Genomic DNA, 25491 nt, shown 5'->3' with positions numbered 1-25491 from the left:
GCAGGGCAGGGCAGAGCAGAGGGGCAGAATCCCCTCCCTGCCCTGCTGCCCACGCTGCTTTGGATGCAGCCCAGGGCACTTTTGGCTTTCTGGGCTGTGAGGGCACAAGGCTGGGTCATGTCCAGCTCTCACCCACAGCACTCCCAGGTCCTTCTCAGACAGGCTGCTCTGGATTGTTCATTCCCCAGCCTGATGCAGCATCAGCACTTGGTCTTGTTGTACCTCATGAGATTCCTTCCCATGGGCCCACTTTTTGAGCTCCCAGGTCCCTCTGGATGGCATCCCTCCTTCACAGTGTTTCAGCATGTTTTGTGCTCAGTGATGCATGGTGTGTACTAATGCTGAAAATTCAGCAAGGGATACCTGAGGTTGAATACGTTTACCCACCAATTTCTTTGAAACATAGTAACAGAAGTCTGATTATATCACTAATAAGCTCCTAATTTTTCTGAAACTGGGATCAAAACTGAGTATACACCATTTCAACCATTCTACACTTATACTTTCATTACAAAAGACCTATTAGAGAAAGTGAATGATCCCCCATTAATCCACTCCAGAGCATTTTTACTTTCCTCTGAAGCAACTGATACTGGTCACAGAACACTGCAGTGCCCCAGGCTCAATTCAAAACTTGTGTGCACTCAAGCTACATTGCTTTTCTCTACATTTTGTCTTATCTGCTATACTTGTGTAGTTAATGGAAAATACTTCATTTGCATCTTAAAGTATTTAATTAATCATACATGGTACAATTTATGTTAGCCCCCCCCAAAAAAATTCACATGTTTTCATATGGATAAATTGCATCTTCAAGGAATGGAAATTAGTGTTTTAAAATATTAATTAAAACTTAAATTAAATTTCTTAAACTTAATTTTTATGCATTACAAGCAGAGAAACAATGTCTCTAGAATTATAAACAACATCATAACAAATTTACTCAGAGTTGATAGGAACATAAATCTTTCTTCTAATTAAACATTTCTCACAAATAAAAGCTGGCTGAGGATGAAACAGATACATCTCCTTCACTTGCATTTTGCCAGATCAAGCTAAATACAGGTCATTGTTATGTGATAAATGGCTTCAGCAAAATGACTTCTCATGTTTAAATCTCTGACATGAGGAAATGGACATTGACATTCCCATTGAGACCATTCTTAATGAACTAGTATGAAGAGACACCATGGAAAAAGATACATATTTTTCATTAACAGGGAAAAGAGGAACAAAACAGCAATGGAGTCTTGACAGTCACCCCAAGTTCTCAGAAAGTCAATGCAGACACTACTAAGGTTGCTGAGACACAAATTTGCATATGCCACAGATCAACTGCCATACAGGCAGGCAGGAAGGAAAATGTGTTGTGCACATCCCACACACAGAACACCAATTAATCTGTCAATTTTTCAAAGCTAAACTTTAGAAAAAAACTAAATAAGAGAAGTGCCCAAAGTTACAATTTGAAATTCTTAATAGACATCCCTTCCAATTTTCAAAAACATTTAGCCCTCAGCAGCTCTCTATATCCCAAGATCATGAAAAAGCCACAATCTAACAATACAAGGGGGAAGGCTAAATGAGATTACCTTCTCTAAATGACAAAGCTATCCGCATTTAAGTGGCATGCAAGCACTAATTACATTTTGCATTTGCATAATAATGAAACAATCCTTTTAAGAACAGGTGTGTCTTGCAGAAGCTTCACAATGAATAACTTCATACCTTAAAGTAAGCCTTGGTTTACTTACAGAAGCTTTGCTAGTGCCACTGTAACTTCCTGGGGCAAACCCTAACTCATTTCTGTAACCTGTGCCTTGTCACTGAGCTCAACAGATGAGTACACACACATAGATATAACCTGTTAGCTGATACTTAAAGCTTGTTAGACACTACTGAGTCATTCCAGACTATGTCTTATATATTATTTGAAAAGAAATGGATTTCCCATCTCAGATGAATAAAGAGAAATTTTGATACCAACATTCTAAACAATGTCTTTTTTCCCCCGCCAACATTTTTTAATATATAAAAAGTCAGTATTTTGACCCATATTTTTCATGCACCAGTTAACTAGAAAATTACAGAACCTGAAGAGCTCAGATAAAATTCATCAAGGGGATTAAAACAAGGCATGCCTCCTCCTCCTCCACAGCGTGGGATGCTACTGGAATGTGAATTAAAGACTCTCAAGCCTTTGAAAAATGAGGACCACTGAATTTTTAATTTTGTTAACTAATCATTAGAGAACTGGAAATCACTGTGTTTCAGAGTGTTTGGTAGGTAGCCGCTTCCATAAAGTACATTTTTAATTTTGTAAGAGTTGGCCTGTTTCCCAGCACATTGATTTGTGGGACCACTACTTACAGCACCTAGAGCATAATTAAATATTAAGTCCCTCCTTGATGTATGCAAAGTCTGTTTAAGAGGATTAGTAGACACACTAAGGGTGGCTTTCACACGTTTTCTGGTAATTGAACACTGCAATATCATTAAAATTATCTTTATTAAATAGAAATCCACATTCATACTTATTAATATCTGCTATTCCTTTTTGTGCCAAGGAATAGTATAGGAAAAGAGGGATCCCCTAAAAGCATGTAAGAAATGCCAAGCAGATAATAATAATACAATCTGGAAGCAAGATAATGAACACATTTTTTATCTATTTGCAATTTAAAGTTCATTAAAAAACCCTGAAAACCAACAAACTTTAAACACATTCCTGTAAAATCTAAAACCAGCATCCAATCCACAGCCCCTTCCCGTCCCACTTATTTTAAATGTGATTTTTTAAAATTATTTTGCCAGATGAGAAAGGATGACCAAATTAATAAAGGTGTACTGATGCTAGATAAAGTGAAATCTACAGACAAGGCAGGCAGACTGACATAGTTTGAAAGATGAGATTCCTCCTGTCTCCTTCTTCATCCAGGATTACTCAGCAACCCGATTAAACTTTTAACTTGTCCTTCACTATTCCCTTCTGTAAACAGGGCTGTTTTAAAGGTCTTTGCACCTGAGGCGTGAACTTGCACGAGAAAATTGTGTCTCAACCATAATGCTCTGCCAAAGCTCATACAGAAATCTCTCTTTGCTTTTCAGCAGCCATGTAAGCACTGACTTCTGCAGTCTTCTTGTTCCACTAACATAAATGAAAGACTGGGAAATGTATAGTTTTCAATCTGCTATTTTATGAAGATATTTTCCTTGTTTGTTAATTCACAAAATATGCAAACTTAATACTCAAACAAGGCCATCACTTGCTTTTCTAGTATCAGTTTGTAGACTAGCATTTGACATCAGCTGATTAAAGGAGGAAAAAAATCCAAAATAAATAGTCTACATCTAAGACCACTTATTTATTTTCTTGGATATTTGTGAAGAACTCTTGAATTTCAGTGAGGTATCTGATGGACAAATCAACACAATTCTTCTGTCTAAATAACACATTAGTTACCTAGCACAAAATATTTGAAGAAAAGAAAGGGTTCTTATCAACTGAACTTGGGCTGTTATGAAAATGGGAATAATTCTTAATATATTCCAATAGGACTCTTATAATTTCACTCTGTAACAAAAACTGGGGTGCATAAAGAATGATTTTTATGTACGTAGATTTAAGCATTGCTTTCACTATTGCTAAGCATGAAAGCTATTTCCACATTTAGGTAAATAATAAATAGTATATACAGAGAAATTACTAGTACAGTGTTGTGTACATATTTTCATACAGTTATCTCTGAAAGGTTTGAGCTTATCTAGTGCATTATTCAAGCTTTATTACATGTCTTCTTGTACTTGCTTACTCATCAGCCAAAGTGTAAAGCACTGAAGTGATCAGCAACTCTGTGTTATGAGATGAACTGCTGCCCAGTCAGTACAAACTTCTTCCCTCACAAAAAGGAAACTAGGTTTTCCTGCTTGAAACTAGGAGTATTCTAATAATTCCTTCAGGAAACAGAAAGTAACTGATTATATGGAGAGGCTTAAACAGACTGGAAGACTGGGCCAGCAAAATTTGCACAAGGTTTAGCAGCTGTGCTGCACCTGGACCAGCACAGGTGGGGACAGCACAGCAGTGCCTCTGCTGAGGGAGCCCTGGGGGTTCTGGTGGGCAGTGAGCTATTCATGAGCCAACAGCATATGAAATGCATTCAATTAAGTCCTAAAATTTGGTTTTGCTACCAAATGGATGGGTGTTTCTTTTTGTAAAGTCATATACATTCTGACTTACAAGATTATGGGAGAATTTTTCTGTCTTCTACAAACATGGCTGAAAGCTATTATCTACCTGTAGCTTTTTTTCTTAAGACATACTCTAGCTGAATGTTTTATAATAGGAAATAGTTTTGATTTGGAAAGCAAGTCACAGGCAACACAAATACTGGAAAAGGACTGAAATGAAGATGAAGAATGCAATCACAGACGCCTACATGACAGCTGAGGAGTTAAATGCTGGTATTATTGTAAATACAAGAGAAAAAGTAATTTCCAAAGAAGCCAAGAGATAAGTACTTTCTTTTCCTTTTAAGATTTTTATTAGGATTGTTCCCTTGGATGAATTTAGCACCGCAAGTCAAAACTGAGATATTGCTTTTGTTTCATATGAATATAAAGTGCATTTGTTCATAGATTTTTTGGGATAGTATTAGAAATATTCTATTTTTGTTCTGTAAGGTCTTGGCATGGGGGAGGCACTTAGAAAATGAACAAAAAGTAACTCTGCTTCTTAACAATTCTAAATGCAGCAAGAGCTATTCATATGATTTCAAAACTGCTAGACATTCATGCAGTAACATTTAAAGGCTCAAGGAAAAAGGAGTCAGTGGCCAGTAATTATCATTTGAATTCTGAGTAAAATGTGAGACCAAGTAAAAGATAAAGAAAAAAGATAAAATTTACCAAAAAAAATGGTCAGAAAAGAAAGATGGTACAAAAACATCAATGTTTGACATTGAAGGAAAATCACTAGCATTCAGTCAAGTTCACTATTATGTACTCCTGATCCTAAACAAAAATCAGAGAAGTCCCTTACCTTTATATAACTTTGTTTTTTAGAAAATCAGAATGTATCAGAAACTTGATTTAAAAAGGAAAGTAGGATTAGTTTCCAGACAGCAGGGTGCATCAATCATATACTGTAGACCAGCATTTCCTTATGTAATCCTTGCATAAAAACAGTCTAATGCTGTAATTTGCAGCAATCAGTATTAATACCTTTGTTTGAGGCCAGCAAGCTCTGAGAACAGCTTGTGTCCTGAAGTACACAAGCAGCTTGCTGTCCTCATCACTGAGATGGAAGGCTTGCTCCAGAATCTGCAATACCCTGATGCGAGGCTTCACTGCCAGGGAGTCATCACCACAGAAAGGCCTCAGCCACTCCAGAAGGTCATCTGAAGAAACCATTTTCTCCCTGTAATGAAACAATACTGTATTTAACAGTCTCAGGTAATAATCCTAATGAAAATACTAGACATGTTTTTAAATCTTAACAAGCACATTCAATATGTAAAAAGTATGTAACACCAGGAAATGGAAGAAGGTCTGACCTCTGTGAGGCTGCAGGGAATCAGGATCCCAAAGCTGTGTAGCTTAAGAACTTTTTCCAGACTATAAATAACCATGGAATACCATAGGAATCCGTCTGTGCACTTATATCTTCTCCCACAAACTACCCTGCTACTGTACAATGGTGCTGGGTTTCAGCATCTGGAAATCCAAATCTTTTCATAGTGTCTGGGCCTGACTGATGCCTGTACCATCTGATTTATGAAAAACCAGCTTGAATGCTTGCATTTTTAGTATAACATTTTTATCTCTGAATGCTTATTCATACTATCATCCTACACTCTTTTTCTTCCTTTACAAGCCCTTTCTTTCCATTCCACACAAATTATTTTCTCCCAGTTGCAGGTCTAGCCCTACTTTTTTTCCTGCACCATCTCTAACCAGTTTGATCATTTTAAGTTCTTAGCATGATAGTGATTGCAAAACACCCAAAATCCTTAGAAAGAAAAAAAAAGAGAGATGTTAAACCCCCTAAACACTGGGGCTGGACTTTGTTAATTATAAAATCTGTTGAGTATATAATTTGATTCAGAAGGTGAGTTATATCAAATACATTCTAACTGTGTGGAAGCATTCACAGATCACTGTGAACTGACCAACCAGTTCACAGCTGGAAACAGAATAATCTGTGGTGTCCCTCAGAGGCTATAAAACTAACAGGTACCAAACCAGGAAATGCTCTTTTAACTTTCAGTCATATTTTAAATTCCAGCAAACTTTTTTCTTAAAACAAAGAAGTCAAGCAAGTGGCTCCTGGTGGAGTGTGATTTGTAACTAATGTTCCCTTATTTGTCTTAACAAGACAGACAGGAAAATAATATGAGACAGAAATTACCAAGTTAACCTGTCTTGCAGCTATGAAATAATAAACATTGACATCTGAGGTTTTCATATTACAAGGATTTCAATTTTACTTAGGCTTTATATTGTCTGAATGATGCTGTTAGCTCAGAACTCCAGCTGAATTAGACACATCTTTGCAGAACAGGTGGCATTCAAACTGTAAATTAGAATTAAAGGGACTTGCTGGAATATTTCAAGAGTTTGTAGAGCTTGCACTTGATGCTTATATGTATTTTCCTGAGGAAAATACTTTTGTTTTGGAAATGGAGTGACTGAGTTTTAAGGTAGTAAATAGGTATTTATAGAAATAAAAACAACCTCTTGCAATATAATTACTTTCACTCCAGCTTATTGTTTCAGAAGTTAAACACTGATGAAGTATATAAATAAAGGATCCCAGAAAGTGCATCTCAGAATAAAATAATACTGACTCATCTATTATAGAATAATTAGAATACTGCAAATTATATTTCCTGTAAATTTTTACATCAATTCAGTCTACTTCAGTATCCAACATTCAACTAATTTAATTTCATTGGAGAAGCCTCAAAAAAAAGTGCAACTGTTGGGATTTTATTACTATTATTATACATTAATTCTTTGTTTGTACATCTGGGAAAAAAAAGCTTTTCTTTTTTTTTCTTTTTTTTTCTTCCCCATTTTTTCCTTGTCTTTACAGGGAGTGAAATGGAAAATGCCAGTGAGACATAAATGCCATTATGAGATCAGAAGTAAGGACATTCCCAAAAGAGAGACAAATATGTGGTGAAGCACCATTTAGCATTTGGGAAATTCTTTCTGCCCTATACCCTACAAATATGGACAAACTTGGATATCTAAATTCAGGTATCTGAAAATGAATCATTATTATTCGAAATTTATCAACTAAATTGAAACAAAAGCACAAGTAGTCATAGCTGAAAATCCATTTTCTCATTTCATTATAATACAGTTATCTAAATTTTAGGTTCAGTGCTTTCTTCCAAATGATAAAGTAAAGGCTTCTGTCAGGGTTCAGATTCTGAACATGAAAAATTATATTCCCTTCCAGAATAAAGTCTTAGAAAATTAAGTGCAAACCCATTATATATATCCATGAAGAAAAACAATCCATATTCAGTATTGTACCTTCAGAGCTTTCATGAGGAGCATCTTGCAAAGCCTTACCCAAAGAATACAGGAAGCTCTTACCCTTTTTCAACGCTTGCATGCACTGCAGAAATTATACCTTCAAGAATTCCAAGTGGATCCTTCTCTGTTGTAGATGAGTCACCTGTTCCACTATTAAGGGAAGACAAAGTTACCATTAAAATGGTCCTTAATATTGTATCTCATTTTATGCACCTGTAGGATTTATATGAATTGTGCAATAATTATAAGAATTTCCATTTTTCCTTCTTAACTAGTACCTTTATTTTTATGTCAGAGTAATGAAAAAAGCAACAAGAAAGAATGGGAAAAAAACCTAAAACTTTTAAATGAAACCTGAAAGGAAAAGCAAAGTTTAGTGCTTCTAACACAGATTAATTAGGTCAGCAGAATATTCACTTGTAATCTCACTACCTTAAAGACCAATACAAACTAAACAGACCTGAAGTTACACATACATGTCACCATCTTTTCTGTCCAAATCCTCCTGCAGTGTCTCAGTTGGCTTAAATTAGCTGAACTGTAACCTGAGTCAGTAGTATCCTATCTGCTGATTTCTCTGGGGTCAAGCCCCCATGGAACAGCAGCCTCTGTGCACGTGTGGAATAGAAAAATGTCCATCACTCCCATCATATGTTTCAATTAAAATACAGTTTTCTCTGGAGTTTAATAAAAGGCTGTAAAAATTGGGTGAAAAATGAAACTAACGAACAACTCAAAGCCACTCTGGTAGGAAAGCAAGCTTTGCTCCTAATTCAATGAAAGTGACATTTTCAGCTGAGGTTTTCCATTAAACAGACTTGGTGATGGGAGAGGGAGAAATTTTGCCCTGGTACTCCAACAAAACACACAGTGTCTCCCCATGGAAACCACTGAGGCAGCAGTGACACCTGCATGAACTGGAAGAACAATAGATTTGCCTGTCTTAGTTTGTCAAAGCTGTATTAAAGAAAGAGGAAAAAAAAGGCAAATAGTTACCAAGTTATCTGACTGCAGATGATTCCAAAAACCCAGAGAAAATGTGTATTTTCCCTAGAGTTCATCACCATTTCAAAGCTCTTCTGCCACTAAAAATGTCAGCCTCTTCCTAGATCTGCCCTCACCAGTAACAAACACAGGCCCAGGTTACTTTGACTGTTCTAAAGCCAAAATACAACACAGCTGATAGAAATATGCAAAAATAACAGTGATATTCCAAAATATTTTTTGTCAAGAGCTAGAGACTATTTACAATTTTGTCATTTATTACATCACTAAGATAAATATGTTTCCTAGACAATGATTACATCATATGGCATACAGACCTAAATCTTTATAATCTTTAATGTCTTCTTGCATTCAGAATTCTCATCTTTCCTATTTTTATTTTAGCAAGTGGCTAGCCCTCCAGTGAACAACACTCAATTAAAAATCAATATGAATTTATTCAGCCCAGATGCAAGATGATTTGTTGCATGATGAAAATTTAGCATAGTCATTTCAAATTATTATACTGCACTCCTGAAGTTTGAAATAGGAGTAGAAGGCTGTTGCACTGATCTCCTTCTCAAAAGATACTATACATATGGCTAATAGAAATACTGTTCTTAGTACCAGAATTACCATATTAAATAACTTTTTTAAGAGTGAAGCTTAAATCTAGATATTCTTCTAAACATCTTCAGAATATTTGGAAACAATGAAATTATAATTTATAGTACAGAATATATAGAAATATTCAGGGTTTTTAACTCTCAGAGAAATGTATGTCTCCAAAAGATAAAATCCATTTTTACCAAAACACCAAAAAAAAATCAGTCTCAGAAGGCAAAAAAAACCCAAACAAACCAAACAAACTGTTTTTTCACAGAAAGGAGACATGACAGAATTGAATGCCCTGTTTAGGAAAAAATTAAAAAAATACACCCTTAGGGCAGAAGTGTGGAAATGGTAAAATGCAGACCAATATTCAAATAATCATTTTATGCAACTGGCTACATGAATTAAGAGATGGTTTCAATGTCCTTAAAAAACATAAAAAAACTAAACAAATTTATTACATTCCTTAGAGTGAAGACAGATATAAGGCACTTCATTAATGCTCTTTTTATAAGCCACTTCATTCATGATTTGTTTACAGGCCAGATTTAAATTTTACATTTTTTTTTACCATGTGCCCTTTTTTCAATTAAGTTTGTAATAAAAACACATCTACAAAGGGCATTAACATAGCATATCAAAAAGAAACTGGAATACTTTTAAAACTTGCACAGAAGAAGAGAATGAGTTTTTAAACAGAAGCAAACAGGACATTTGCAACCCTCCAATACTTAAAGGGGGCTTGTAAGAAAAATGGTGACAGGAGAGAGTCAATTCAGACTGCATATAAGGAAGGAATTTTTTACAGTGAGGCTGGTGAGACACTGGCACAGGCTGTCCAGAGAGGTGGTGGATGTCCCTCTGCTGGAAACACTGAAGGTCAGACTGGATGGGCTCTGAGTGACCTGATGTAGGTGAAGATGTCCCTGCTCACTGTAGGGGGTGTTGCACAAGACAACCTTTAGTGGTTCCTCCCAACCTAAACTATTTTATGATTGTACAGTGTAGAGAAAGGGAGCTCTTACTGCTCCACTTGCACCTACTTATGTTTAGAGTACATGAACAACTACCATATGAAAGGAGACCAACCAGAAAACCTTATTCTTTAGATACTCTCAGTTCAGAGTACTGGACAGTCCTAGCCCTTGCTCTCCAAACAACCTTCATCTCTCTAAGCAGAAATGGAAGTTGTTAGCTCCTGTCACAAGCAGGTTCTGAGCTCCTCAAAAAAACCCTAAAACAAAACAAAACAAAACTAAAGCACCCAAACAAACAAAATGACCCAAACAAACAAACCCAAACAAAAATGGGTCAAAAGAAACATATCTACAAAAGCTAAAGGGCATTTCTGAAAACAAAATTCACTGTTTCTGACAATACATCTGTGAAGCCAATCTTCAAGAACAGATGTACAGCTTCAAGTTTGTCAAAAAAAGACAGAGGTCTTTTACTAAGCACAAGGAAAGGAGTAAAAAGGTTAATCTCAGCAGTATGCTACAGTCATCTAGAATAAGGAAATACTTCAAAAATCTAGAAAAACTGAAAGTTAGCAATTTTTTAAGCTTAATACTGCCTTTACTGCCTAATGGCTGGTTAGAGGAACCAAAAAGAGATGACAGTTCATGAGACAAAGAATCCTGTCAAGTTCCCACAGATCGCTGCCTTGTTCTTTTCTTAATAATTAATTACTGAAAATAAGCAGCTACTAACAGAAACAAATATAATTAATGAAGGATTAGTCTTCCACACAGATTATATGCTATTTTATGCATGTTTTAAACAACAGAACATGGTTCAGTGTTCACCTCAAAACTCCTAGGTATAAGCTTGGTGTAATTACACTGATAAAGGCTTATTTTGATTTCAGTTCAGTGTCAGAAAAAGTGATGCATATTTAATCACATTCCTCAAACAGGATAAAGTACAAAGAATGCTTGGAAGAATAAATTAGCTTAATCTAAATTTTTTAACCTAATTACTGTATTCATTGAAAATACTCCAGCTTTATTTTCCTCTTTCTGATTGTGCCTTGTCATATTAAAATATGAGGAAAATAAGGAAATAACATACTGATGGTGTGATGTTTCAAAGCTGGGGAAAAAAAAATCTTAATGGGAAACCATCACATCCATCTAAAATACCACAAAATCATTATATACAAGTTACAAAATTACTCTGTATGACCCCTGCTCCAATGTGATGAGGTAATAAAAAAACCTGATTTTTTCCCCCCCTGTTAATGTAGCTACTCTTTCTAACAAAGCTGGATTTACCTTCTTCAGAAAACACTGGGCATTAAACAAGGAACTCAAAATTTCACCAAGTCTCTCCTGCTCACTGCCTGGTGAATGCTTTCATAATTTCACAAACACAGTATCCATCCCTGTGGACATCTAAGGGAAGAACTCCAGGAGCTGCAGGTGAAGGAGACCATGAAGTCTTCAACAAACAGTCTTTCCTGACTGACCAACCATGGACATGACTGCAGTCATGGGTAGCAGAACGTTTCCTACCCATCACTGAGTGATCTTAGGCCAGGAATTAAACTGAGTTTAAAGTAAGACTTATTAGACAACCATAGTTGCTAAAATATTTTGTTTGGTTTTCCACAAGTTCATGGATTCTATTGAAGAGGAAACTATTTTTATTTATAGTAGCTGTTTCTACAGGCAAACAAAGTGCACAATATATGTCATGTAAAGTACAAAAATATTGTCTGCTAGAGAGCTTTTACACATACCAATTCCATTTTGAATTTTGTGGGCCAGAACTAGAGAGTTAAGGGAGACAAAAGTAGCTAAAATAACTGGAGGACAATACTGCTATTAAAATTGCAATTCAGTGATTTACAAATCTACAAATTCCTGAATTAGGAAAATAACTATGCTACATTTAACAAAAAATCTGTTTCTGAGAAGGTATCAAAGTTAAGCCGGTCATATCATACAGCTGCTGTAAAATGAGCCCAAAAAGTAACTTAAGCTTTCATGAAGACATTACTTTCTAGAAGGTTCTTCTGCAAGAATGACTATTTAGGCTAATAACAAAAGATATTTTACTGTGTTTGAAGGGTGGTTGTAGTTAATACAAGTGAAAGAAAAGATGTGTATTTTCAGTCACAGAAGTAGTAGACTGTTGCTTAATTTTCAGACAAATCACTAACACAATTTTTCACATCCATACAGGTCTCTTTCACTTGTGTTTGCAATACCTTAATTACATTCCTTATCACCATAGCTGCTGAAAGTCCAATTCAGTGTTACAGCCTTACAAGTGCTACTCTGAAGGTTAGTTGTCAAAGCAGGAATTTTCCAACACTATCTCTTTCAAAACTACTGTATAAAATAACCACAATGTGCAACATATCGAAGCTCCAGTAAAAAAACCTAAAAAAAGGTTTTCCCTTACAATGTTGCATTTATTGAGTAGAAGTCTGCTTTTCCAGCACTACTTCTTTAATTGCAGAAATGCAAGTACTGAACAAAATGTTGTAACTTGTGCTGTATCTTGAAAGTGAACATCTGAGCACAGAATAGAGATGAATCCAATTTTATTCACACCAATAACATGAATACCAGAAGGCTTAAGAGATGCCAAGCAACAATCTTTAATTCCTCCCTTTTAATTCCTCCTTATATTTAGATTATATTATATTTAGATATTACTATTATTATTTTTATTATTATTCTGAATTTTTCATAGTTCAGAACTATGCGAAATTATCTTTCTCTTCCCAAAAAAGCAGCAGAGTGGGAGTGGAGAATTTCTACTGACCACATTAGGTCACATCACATACCAAACCATTTCAATTGAAACTTCCAACTCATTTGCCTATCTTTGCCATTACAGTTTTCTCTAGGAGACAGTCATTTCCCTCTTTCCAGTGAAGAGCTGCACAGGAGTTACTGGAGATGGTAACTGTCCCAGAACTTCAAATCAACTTGCAGCCATTGCAGCCTTAATGTATATATAGAACAAGTAATTCAGTTCACAGAAAAGTGTTGATAAGAAGCAGAGTAGAAAGGAGAATTTTGATTGGTTTCTCATACTCTACATGTTAATGAGACTCATTATCGTCAAAATAACTGGACTTTGTGGGTTTTGTATCCAGATACATCACACTGCTAGTCAGGAACAGCAGGACAGTTATTATCAAAAGCTAAATTATTCTTCTTCAAACCCAGACAAAAAATGCTTTATTACTTATGTTGCTGTGCAAAAGCTCTATAATCATTGAGGATGCTGTGAACACTCTTAAACTAAGTGACAGGAGAAATCAATTTTCTGCCAAAGAGGACTGCAAACAATTTGACAGGCTGCCTTCTTTTCATCTGTAGCACTTCAATCTGGTGTAATATATACATACATGCTGAAGAAAAAGTAGAGCCATTGAAAATTTTCCATGCTAGACTTGCTTTCCAATTCCTAGTGTGTGCATTCAGATCATCCTGCCCATATAATTTTTTTCTGCATGCAGAACAACAGGATAAATTCTCAAAGTTTTGTCTCCCTAAACTGGTCTTAGAAGTCCTAAACAGTGTTTACCAGACATCTAACAGCAGAATACTCTTTCATACTTGTTGCATGGAACTCTTTGAAACAGAAATATTTCAGAAGAGAATTCTGTATGAATAGTTAAATGAGAAGCATCTGTTCAATTTGTAGTGGATGATAAAAAATTATCCTCCCCTGCTTCCTTGTGCTCCCTTAAAAAAATGAGAGGGAAAAAAATATTTCTAATGAACCAAACCAACCAGACAAAAAAAAAAACCCAGCTCCCAGAAATGGCTCAGCAAGTTTTTCCAAAGATGGAAATTGTACAATTTCTGGGAGGACACATTGGTGTGGCAGAAGCTATTACCAGGCCTCTGCTGCCCAAATGCCTGCATGAGTTACCATTTCCAATAAACATGTCTTTTAACTCTGTTGAAGAAGGAAGAATTATGTGCTGTTGTAAATGTTACAAAAATTCACAAGGGCACATACAGATAATGGAACAATGCTGTAAAGCCAATGCTTTTTACTAAAAAGCACCAGTGAACACAATAAGCTCCATCTTACTTTGTTCAAATTGCTCTGGCTTCCCCAACTCATAAAAATATAACTAAATATGAAATTATAGGTAAACAGAAACACAATCAAAGAACTCTCCTGTTACTTCAAAATCCAGACATTAAAAGCAAACAAATATTCACTGCAAATAAAGAAAACAAACCAACCAACTAAAAACCACAGCAAACCAACACACACCAACTCAACCCTCCAAAAAACCCGTCCAAAATTCCAAAAGAAAGATTTTCTGCTTCATTAAGGAAATGTGCTTACCTTAATATACCTACAATTTTTTTAATAGCACATTGGACAATATCCTGGGGAGAAAGGCCTAGATCTCCAACAGCCACTTGTAACAACTGCTGCACCATGTCCAGGGGCTGACCATCTATACACATGGCTACTGCTTGCTCATGGATTTTTTCTTTCTCTGACCTTGACAGGTCATATAAATAGCCATACTTCTGTAGTGTATCCTGTGAACAGATAGTTTTTGGAACACTAATCAGTGTACTCCTTATTTACAGGGCTGTATCAGTCTTCCTTTCTGTTAGGAATTAACATATAATGAGAAAAAGGAAAGATTGATGGAACTGAATTTTCAAAACCCAGGTCAACAAAAGCAAAGGTAGAAAACATTAATAAAAGATGACAGAAGATTGATGTCTATCACTGCTAGTCATGGTAACACTCAAACAAGCACTTGATCAGAAATCATTACCTGTTCACTGCTTTTCAAATAAGTGATAAAACTGTGAGTGAGTGTTTCCAGATGAGCAAGAGACTGTTGTAAATGATTCAGAGTTTCTTCATAAGCAGCAGATGGGTTTTCAGCATCTTTCATGTCATTATCTGAAGTTTTTTTTCTTGACTTCTCAGAAAGATGTTTGACTGCCTTAATAGCTTTCTTAGTCACTTCTATCCTGGCTTCAACTGGCAGCTGAAAAAGATTGCTCAATTATTTATTCATTCATTACCTGTACACTACTATTTGTATTACAGCAGTGCCAAGAGGTCAGGTGGCTCCATAACACAACACAGAACTAAATAAAGCATTCAATGGAAAACAACTTTGTTTCTAACTTGTAATTTATTAAATAACAAGTATTCCATTACTTTCTTCTGCTGTCCTTCTTTTTACTGACTTATGTTCATTTTAAACCATATGAAGTTCTTCTCCTAATAATAACATTATAAGATTTTTAATTCTTCATTGAGAGATGTCTGAGAATCACTTTACAAGACTGACTGATAGTTCAATTAAGGTTAGTTTTGTCAGATTAAGACCACTGTTTAAAATATCCCTCTAAGACCATAACCATAAGCAAAAACCCCAGAAGGAAGAAGAATTTTTAAATCTATCTATTTAAAGCCCAAGTTATATTAAACAGTAATTATACAGTACTTTCAAAGACCTATACAGCCAGCTGTATCTAGGCATTAAACTGAAATAAAGTCTGACTTTCCTGTTTTGGGAAATACACAGCTTCAGCTGAAAGTCCAAAACAACATCTAAAGTATGACTTTAGACATTAATGTATGATTTTTTTAATTTGTAACTTCAAGTAGAGTTTTAACAATGCTTGCAATATACTTCCTAATGGGTGGGAGTGTCCTCTGCCTGAACTCTAAGCACACAGCATGAGGTACTTTTACCATCAGGTGTTTTAGTTACTGGAATATTGAACAAAGACATAAGAATTTTAACTTTCAAACTGAAATGCAGAAGAAACAGAAAAAAATGCTTGCATCTGTATGACAGTGAATAGGAAATAAGATGAATTATCATAAAAGAGGGCAAATAAATTGTTACAGCATTATTCATACAAAGTTCAAAAATTGTTTACATCATGAAGTCAGCTAGCTACTTGCAAAGCCATAAAAAGTTTGATAAGAATTATTTAGAGGAAAGCTTTACAGTTTACATGCTTCCTCCCCTTCCCCTGCATAAAAAGTCACAAGTGAAAGATTTAGAATTTGCTCCTGGCTTTTTCTGCTGTTACTGTGAACCACACTAATGGTCTACTGGATGTCTTTAAGGATGAAAACAAAATGAGTGGACATTACTGATAGAGCTTGGCCAGTTTTAACACAATACAAAGGGAATTTTACCATACAGATTCAAACACAACAGAGTTCCATTTCCACACAAAGTAACTGAGTTTGTTACTGGGAACAAGACCTCAATATCAGGTTTTACTCTACACAAGGAAAAATTCATAGTCTCCCCATCACATTAACAACCACAGCTGGATTTATATATCCATTTTGTAAACATGATAAAAGAAGAAAACAGCTACATATTTCATTTTTCCCTCTTCTAGTGTACATTCTAATGTTCAAAATGCAATTAAGAGAGATGCAAAAGACAAACAATTTAAGTATTCCATTAAACTTATATCCTAGAGAACAGTGTCAATATACTGACAGTTTAGAAGTCATGTTGCCATAAGCACATGCAGAATAAAGCATTCAGATTAAAAAAGAGAACAAAGAAAGGTTTTTCCCAAGCCTGTTTTAATTTTGCATTCACATTTGCATAGTGCCAAAATGCAGCACTATGAACACATCATTTCTCCAGTTATTTTATCCCAAACCATGAATAGCTCTCCTCCACACTTCTAGTCAGCTTCAGTAATGAGATTTGGTATCAGAGCCAGTGATAAAAATGTAGCTTAAGGGCTAGTTCGAGCTTTGTTTGCATGTGAAGTGAAGTTTTATGTTTAAAAAGCTTTTACAGTTTAAGAAGATTTTTAAATCTATAGGCTATAATGTGTAATAAAAAATTCTAAAAATCTCTTTTCAAACCAAAGAACATCACATACTATTTCACCTCAACAGATTTCACTCCTCAGGGTAAAAACTCATCTCATAAGCCTATTCTCCTCAGGGTATATAAGTACTTCTTAATAAAGCACAGAAGTAACATTTACTTGGATGTGAAGACATTGACCCTGCTACTCTTATTGACAGTGATTAACACACAAGTGTGAGATTATGGAAACAGCTACACTCCTTTTAATGGCACAGGAACCTGGGACCCCAGCAACACTGAAACACAGAATGGCTGGAAGGGGCCTCCAAAGGCATCTGCTTTGTGGGGGTCACACTGCTTAAAGAGAGCCACCTAGAGCCAGTGGCCAAGGACCACTGAGGTGCCTCTTGAATATCTCCAATGTGGGAGGACTCAACAACCCCTATGTGCAACTTGTAACAGTGTGTGTGCATTCACACTCACAATGAAAAATGGGTTTTGATGTTCAGACGGAACTGCTGGGTCCAGTTCCTGTATCTGCTGCCACATCACAGAAACACAGAATGGTCTGCATTGGAAGGGACCTTAGAGATCACCTAGTTCCAACTTTGGACAGGGACCCTTTCCACTAGACCAGATTGCTCCAAGCCCCACCCAACCTGGCCTTGAACACTTCCAGGGATGGGGCATCCACAGCTGCTCTGGGCAATCACTTTTCCTAAAGTCTAATCTAAACCTACTCTCCAGTTTGAAGCCATTCCCCCTCGTCCTCTTTGTACATGCTCTTGTCTGTCTCCATCTTTCCTCTGGGCTCCCTTCAGGTATTGGAAGGCCACAATTAGGTCACCCCAAAGCCTTCTCTTTTCCAGGCTGAACAATCCCAATTCTCTTAGTCTTTTCTCACAGGAGAGGGGCTCCATCCCTCTAATCTTACCCACCTCTTTGTCTCCTACCACTGAGCACGACATTATATGGCACAGAACACACCTTTGGCCAGCCCAGGTCACCTGTCCTGCCCTTGTCCCTTAACCATTTCTGTCTACCTGCAGCCTACTCATGGCTGAGGTGTTGAGATAAAAATTAAACACCGTACAAGCAGTGCTCAGCAAGTCAAAATCCTAGTGTGGCATCAACACTGTTTCAGTCACAAATCCAAAGCACATCCCCATTGAGGCTGCTATGATGAAAGTCAACTTCATTCCTACCAGATCCTGTAAAATTCATCTGGAAAAAGTTTGAATGTATGTAAGGAACCAGTTAAAGAAAAGTTACTATTGAAGTTTCCTATTACACACTCTCAAAGCAGATTTAATTAAAATAACTATATAAATGAAGGCACAAGAAAATACCTTGCACTGATACTAGAAAAAGAAGTACTGTCAATATCCAGGAAAAAACCAAGGTCAGGCAAGGCAAAGCGACTGAACTGAGCACAGTGATAAAAAGTGATAAAATGAAGCCAAGTAATTCAAAAAGTAACATCTGAATGCAGTCACACTATGTAAGAATACTTCTTGTACACCTTCAGGCAATGTCATGCCCTGTCTTTTTCCTTATGTTTTAAACAGCATTAAGTCAATCAGCCAGACAAAAGATAGTGAACAATATTCTGGGCTTTGTTTTTTTTTTTTTTAACTAAAGGTTTTTAAAACAGTTATTTTAAACAGCATTTAGTATCTTTAAAGTCAAGAAAATTATGCAGGTTCATATCCAGTTGTAACAGGTTCCCATTCCATACCTATTTGGTCAAAATGTGGACATGGTATTCCTGCTTGAGGAAGCAGAAAGGAAAGAAAATGGTCAAAAGAGTATTACTGACTCAGAGAAAGTAATTCAACCTTTCAACTAAAATCACTAAGTTACAAGAAAAGTTCTTTTAAATCTTTTAAGTCAGAATTTAGGAAAGAAGTTATAAAAGATGGAATGTTAAACAAAAAACATCATCAGCTGTAGTCTGAAAGAACATGACTGAATCTGTGGAAGGCTGAGAGTACCCATATAAGAAAAAATTCAGTTTCTCTTTCTCTACAGAAGACCTGACTGGTGATACCACTGCTTTTTATTCCATTTTTCCTATCTAAAGTTGTAGCTTTTTCTTCCTATTCAACATATTATGCCCATCTTCATTTGCAGTGTGTGCTCAATAATGAAAACACAGTGATTAAAAAAAGATTGTTTTCACTTATGTTTTTGTTGTGCTAGGCTTTTTTTCCAGAGTACTGTTAATCAAAAAACCATCAGGGCAATGACCTATGAGCTGTGAAGCAGATGGTTCTTTAAAGACATAACCAACTCTCTAGCACCATGAACAAAATGCTGGCAATGAAGGAATTAGGAAAAAAAAAATCTCCAAACTATCTAAAATGCTTCACAAAGATCACAGAAACAGGAACAAATGGGAAATCATCACAATTTGATATGATCATTGCTATAATTAAGAAACTATGACATCAGTATTATTTAAAAGCAGAGCTGCTGGAAAAAAGATGACAGATTCAATATGCATGTGAAAATTTAAACAGTCATTCCAATGAATATTTGGAATACCTCCTATTCAGGAAGAAATCTGTTCCATACATGCAAATAGCCTATTCTTAACATTACAGAGACCAAAATATTTATGATTTAGTTGGAAAGACTTTAACAGTTATACAGAGTTAAAGGCATATCTGAGTAGAAGTGCCACAAACCTTCTCAACTGCTTGCAGCAGTGAGCTTCTGTGGTCAAGGGATCAATGCTTCTCCAGTCCTTCAATGTGTGAGGAAGGTACTGACAAAGTGTTAAGGTCCTTGCCTGTTTCATTTACCACAAACACAAAAAAATATTGCATCCATCTTTAACTTCTTCAGTACATTAACCATGTTACCTTAGGTCCAAGGTTTACTGAAGTCCCACTATGATGCATCTCTGCACACACAGTTCTACCACTCAATGTCACCACTTCATGAACCCTTAAGGCCTGGGAACTGAACCTCATCTTCCAGGTGGCAACTCAGTTCTACTGATTGCAAGAAACAATCTCTGAAAGAATCTCTGGCCTCTCAGAGCTAGAAGTACCTAAAGTCATGTCACATCCTGAACTACAGCCAGTATAACAATGTTAGTTGCCTTTTCATAAATGCAAATTCCTCATCCATTTCTCCAACTAAGACATTCTCTCAACCCCTTTGCCCAGTCAAGCACTGCTCATTCAGTAGTGCTAGCCCTGAGAGAAGGCTCAGTTGTCTCAGCAACAGTACAGATTATTTCATGATAATGACCATGGTTTTTTGCATTTTGACTAAGTATCAGCACTTCCATGAAATACCTAAATGTGCATCTGTTGTGGGAATGAGAAACTGATATAGTGAAGTACTTGGCCACAGAACTAGACTAGGAAGAAAGTGTTATTGAGATTAAAAAAGTGAGCAAATGACCAGGGCAGCCCAAAACCATAAAATTTAATTAACAGATGCAAGCCAAAAGGCCATTTCTATGTATGAAGCATTTTTCAGATAAAAGACAGAGGAAAGAGACCGCAGAGAGAAGTATTCAGAGCCTACAATGAGAATTCCTCATTGTACAATTCTACTTGAGAACTGAACAGGGTCCCGAGACAAAACTAGCTGCAAGCTGGTTAAACAGCTGTTTCAATCCCAAAACCTAGTGCATGGCATATTAGATGATTTGATCAACTGTTTCAAGCACTTCTTGGGCATTTTTCATGGCCAAAAAGCTAATGGGTCTCTACAAAATTCTGCCTGACCACAAACAACAATCATCTTGCCTTTAGTGTTTCTTTCATGCTATTCCTACTCTCTGCTCTCAAGAATGTAGAGAAAATGTATTAGAATCCTGAACAGAAACAAATGAAAATAATCAGTGTATATTAAAACAGACACACAGTGGAGGACATCCACCTTCTCCCCGGCCATTCATCTGAAATAAATGAGAAATAACCTTGAAATGCTGAAGAAACATTAACAGCAAGAGTTTCAAGTAGTCAGTTGCAGTGACCATATGTACAGGCAGTATTTCCTCACTAGACAAGCCATGCCCTTGCTACCTCAGTTCAGGGTCAAGTCTGGCAATTAAAATCTCAGGATGAGTCTGAGTCATTGCTCATAAGCATGAAAAAGTACCTTTATGAGATAAAAGGGATCAAAACACCTAAGCCAAGACAATAGTTCTGCTAAAAAGGCTTTAGAAACAGCTGATGGAACTAGTTATAAAACGTGCAGGTCTACTATGACAGACAGATCACAGCATAAGTTCTGTGCTGACATAGTTTCTTATTATTCAAGCTAGCCATTTTTTCACAAAATTCTGATATAGACAGAGGTTAGATGGGCTCTAATAAACCTATACTAATATTGTGGGAACATTAAAACAGTATTCAAAGAGGGAAAAAACTCTAATTCACATCATTAAACATGATGTATAAATAGCTCAGAAAAAATGTCACCAACCAAAATAGATACACACAAAAAAAACTCTGGATACTTTATCACCTTTTCATTTCAGATAAAGCTAGTGAAGACATCTCTAGATCTTTTAATAAGGTAAAATCTAAGAAATCTCATTTCTCTTTTGTGTGTCATATGTAAGAAATATGCTGTGTGTCATATGCTAGAAATATCCTTGCAAGTAGGTTTCACTGAGCAAAAAGAAACTCCACATCTGTTAATATATGTTATACACATAAAAGTGCATTCTTTCAAAACCAGGCTTTCAATCAGATGGAGATTAAAACAGTTTAGAATTTACATTATTACAGTGCTTAGAAACCACATGCATTGGGCCAGAATACTTTCTCTGTGGAACATCTTATTCTGAATGCAAAAGCCTGGTACTAAGCACAAGCCTGTGGCACAATGAATTTTAAGATAAGCACAAGTAAATAAATACAACCACTCCAGTATGTGGTGGACTGACAATACAATAGGGCACAGGAAATCAGGAGGTTCCTGGAATGCATTGATGACAACATCCTTCTCCATCTAGGAGAGGTGCTATGCTGGGACTTGTTTTGACCAACAAGGAAGGGCTGGGGAAGAATGTGATGCTCAGGAGCAGCCTGGGCTGCAAGTAGCCACGGAGATCCTTGGTGCAATGAGGAGGGTGAACAAAAGTTCACTACTCTGGACTTCAGGAGAGCAGATTTTGGTCTCTTCACAGATTTGCCTGGTGGAGTACCATGTGATAATGCAAAGAGGGACCCAAAAAAGGCTGGTTGATATTGAAGGATAGCTTCCTCCAAGTGCAGGAGCAATGTCTCACAGTGAAGAAGTATTCAGGCAAAAACACTAGGAGGCCTGCAGGGATGCACAAACAGCTCTTGGAAAAACTTAAAAAAAAAAAAAAAAGCCTACAGAGGGTGGAAGCAAGGACAGGTACCCTGTGAGATGTACAAAGGAATTGTCCCAGCAGCTAGAGATCAGGTTAGAAAAGCTAAAGCATTGTTAGAACTAGATCTTGCCAGGAACAACAAGGGCTCCTAGAAAAGCTTCTGGAGATATACTGGAGATAGAAGAACTAGGGAAAAGATTTCCCTTCCTCTGAAGGGAAATAAGAAACATGGTACACCTGAGATATGGGGAAAATAGTCACTCAAAAACAGGTTTGCATCAGTCTTCACCAGCAAGTGCTCCAACCATGCTACCCACGTTGCAGAAGGTAAATGCAATGACTGGCAGAGAAGAACACCCCCCTGCAGAAAAGGATCATGCTCAAGACAACCTAAGGAACCTGAAGGTGCACAAGTCCTGGGTCATTATGAGATGCTTCTGTGGGTTCTGAGGGAGCTGGTGAATTTGCTAGGCCACTGTCCATCCATTTGTGAAGTTGCAGCAGTTTGGTGAAATTCCCACTGACTGGAGAAGGGGAAACATAACCATCATTTCTAAAAAAGGGAAAAAAAAGTATTATCTAGGGAACTAGGTTAGTTTCACCTTGGTGCCAGGCAAGATCATGGTGCAGATCCTCCTGAAAACTATGGTAAGACACTGAAAATCAGGAGGTGGCTGGTGACAGCCAACACAGCTTCACTCAGGGCATATCGTGCCTGACAAATCTGGTGGCCTTCTCTGACAGGGTTACAGAACTGGTGGATGAAGAAAGAGGAAGTGCAACTGGTATCATCTACCTGGACTGGTGCAAAGCATTTGACACTGTTCCACATGATATGCAAACTGGAGAGATGACAGATGAACCACTTGGTGGATAAAGAATTGGCTGGGTTGGCTGCATCCAAGGAGTTGCATGAAGGGATCATCAGTGTCCAGATGGAGAGCACTGGCAAGTGGCACTCCTCAGGGGTCAGTACTGGGTCTGGCACTGCTTAACATCTACGTCAAAGACAGGGACAGTGGGACTGACTGAGCCCTAGAGGAGGCCACAAAGATGCTCAGAGGGATGGAACACCTCTCCTGTGAAGGCAGGCTGAGAGAGATGGGCTGTTCAGCAAGGGAAGACCTTAGAGCAACCCTCAGGCACCTAGAGGAGGCCTGGATGAGAGCTTTCCAAAGGGTGTGTAGTGATGGACAAGGGGGATGGCTTTAATGAAAGAGGGCAGGTTTGTATTAGATTAGATATATGGAAGAAATGCAGAAATCATCCATGGCAGAGAGGTTGTAACTAGTTAGTCTTTAAGGTCTCTTCCAATCCAAACCACTCCATGACTCTGTGAAATACATAGTACCTTATTCTCTGTTAAAAGAGCACACAGGCACTCTGGGGTTCCATCAAAACTCTCACATCCACAGATCTAACTCCCCTAACTGACTAAAAATCCCTCCTTTTCATACAGGCAGTCATAAAAAGTAGGCAGAGCAAGGTAGGTTTACAATACTGCAAAATGAAAACTTTAACATTTGCTGAGACTTTCTTCTTCATACTACATGGAACTCATATCCTATATGCTTCACCTGAGGACTAAAATTCTTTGAAAATATCTGCTTACCTTTGTGACAGCTTTGGAAGAAAAAGTAATTTCATCAATGAAAGTAACAATATCATCTGGATCAAGTCTATCAAAGTATTTTGAGCACATATCATAGGCATGGAGCCACTCCTCCATGGTTTCTGGTATTTTTTTAATGAGATGATGATCTCCATTCCAAAAAAGTTTCTGTAACCACACCGCATAAACAGAACTCGGTGACAGCATGCTGCCATCTTGTTTAGGAATTCTGGGAGCCAGTTTGGAAATAGATAAGATATTTTGACTTGTAAGGACGGATTCCAGTGTTTCCAGTGGGTTTTCATTTTCATCTGTTAGTTTTTTGTAATTAAGACCTAGTGACAGAAGGAGAAAGAGGTAGAAGTTATTCATAATTACATCTACTCACACTCCACAATTACATGTAAAACAATGAATACACTAGCATCTGCAGAACTAAGAAGACTCTACTCACTCCCCTTTCACAAACATATATACTGAAAGACTTGGATTCTATGATGTCCTGGTGCATGGGAAATTTCTCAATCCATGGAACATATTTTAGCATTATGTATCGATCCAACAAGGGGGAATCGGTTCAAACTGATAGAGGGTAGGTAGGGTTAGATCAGATTTATGGAAGAAATTCTTCACTGTGAGGGTGGTGAGTCACTGGAACAGGCTGCCCAGAGGAGATGTGGACGCCCCATCCCCAGAATTGTTCAAGGCCAGATGGCTCTAAGCAACCTGGTCTAGTGGAAGGTGTCCCTGCCCATGGCAGGGGATTTGGAGCTGGTTGATCCCTAAGGTCCCTCCCAGCCCAGTCATTCTGTGATTCTATGACACAACCTGAAAAAAGCAGATTCCCAAAGAATCAATAACATTTATACAGTATACAGAATCATCTAGAACTTAAATGCAAACCCTAAAAAACCTCATGCATGTCAAGGAATAAGTCTTCATTGACTTTAAATATGTATTCTGATCATGTAACAACTGGTACGTACCACTTAGCAAAAATTGCAAAGCATTAACTACAAGTAAACTAAATAAGGCCAGCTAGAGATAGGACATGTAGATCTGTTTATATCAGTATTTATATAATCAAGACTCATGTTATCACTCTGCTTCCTAGAAGAAGAACATCCTTGAAAATTAATTTACCAACAACAGAAGTATTTCTAGCAATGAAACTACTTTATTTTCTTTGCATATAATTTCTAAGATAACTGACTTCTATTGCCATGTTGTTATTCATATACTTTGGGCCTGCAAACTCTGTAAACACTTAATTGTTGTTCCTTGACTCCTATCTCTAAATTATGCTGAACACTTGAGAATTTTGACTAGGGATACAATACAAAGACTTAATTTTGTAACATAGAAACTGACTAATTTATGTCTGACATAAGGTCCCAGAATGTTTTGGGGGTTTTCTGTTGTTTTGTTTTTTTTTCTTTTCTTTTTTTTTTTTTTTTATAATTTCTTGGCAGAATTTTCTTTGACAAGCATCAGAACTTGAGTGTTGAATAATATCAATAAGAACTGAAGGTTATCCCTCCTCTCCAAAAAAATTACTGAAGGTTATCCCTCCTCTCCCAAAAAAAAATTAACTTTTTT

General features: G+C 36.9%; 1 protein-coding gene across 1 annotated transcript in view; it reads right to left on the bottom strand.

Annotated features, from left to right (window-relative positions):
• The window catches only part of NBAS (NBAS subunit of NRZ tethering complex), a 157565-nt gene that overhangs the window by 30581 nt on the left and 101493 nt on the right, over positions 1-25491 (bottom strand). The window contains 5 exon segments of the mRNA XM_056488728.1: positions 5224-5419; positions 7609-7698; positions 14470-14672; positions 14918-15136; positions 23893-24227. Of these exon segments, the coding sequence (XP_056344703.1) occupies positions 5224-5419; positions 7609-7698; positions 14470-14672; positions 14918-15136; positions 23893-24227 (1043 nt within the window).

This window comes from Oenanthe melanoleuca, chromosome 3 (assembly GCF_029582105.1).
Source record: "Oenanthe melanoleuca isolate GR-GAL-2019-014 chromosome 3, OMel1.0, whole genome shotgun sequence".
Taxonomy (NCBI): Eukaryota; Metazoa; Chordata; class Aves; order Passeriformes; family Muscicapidae; genus Oenanthe; species Oenanthe melanoleuca.
The sequence above is the reverse complement of the archived record's forward strand: the minus strand, read 5'-3'. Positions and strand labels throughout refer to the sequence as shown.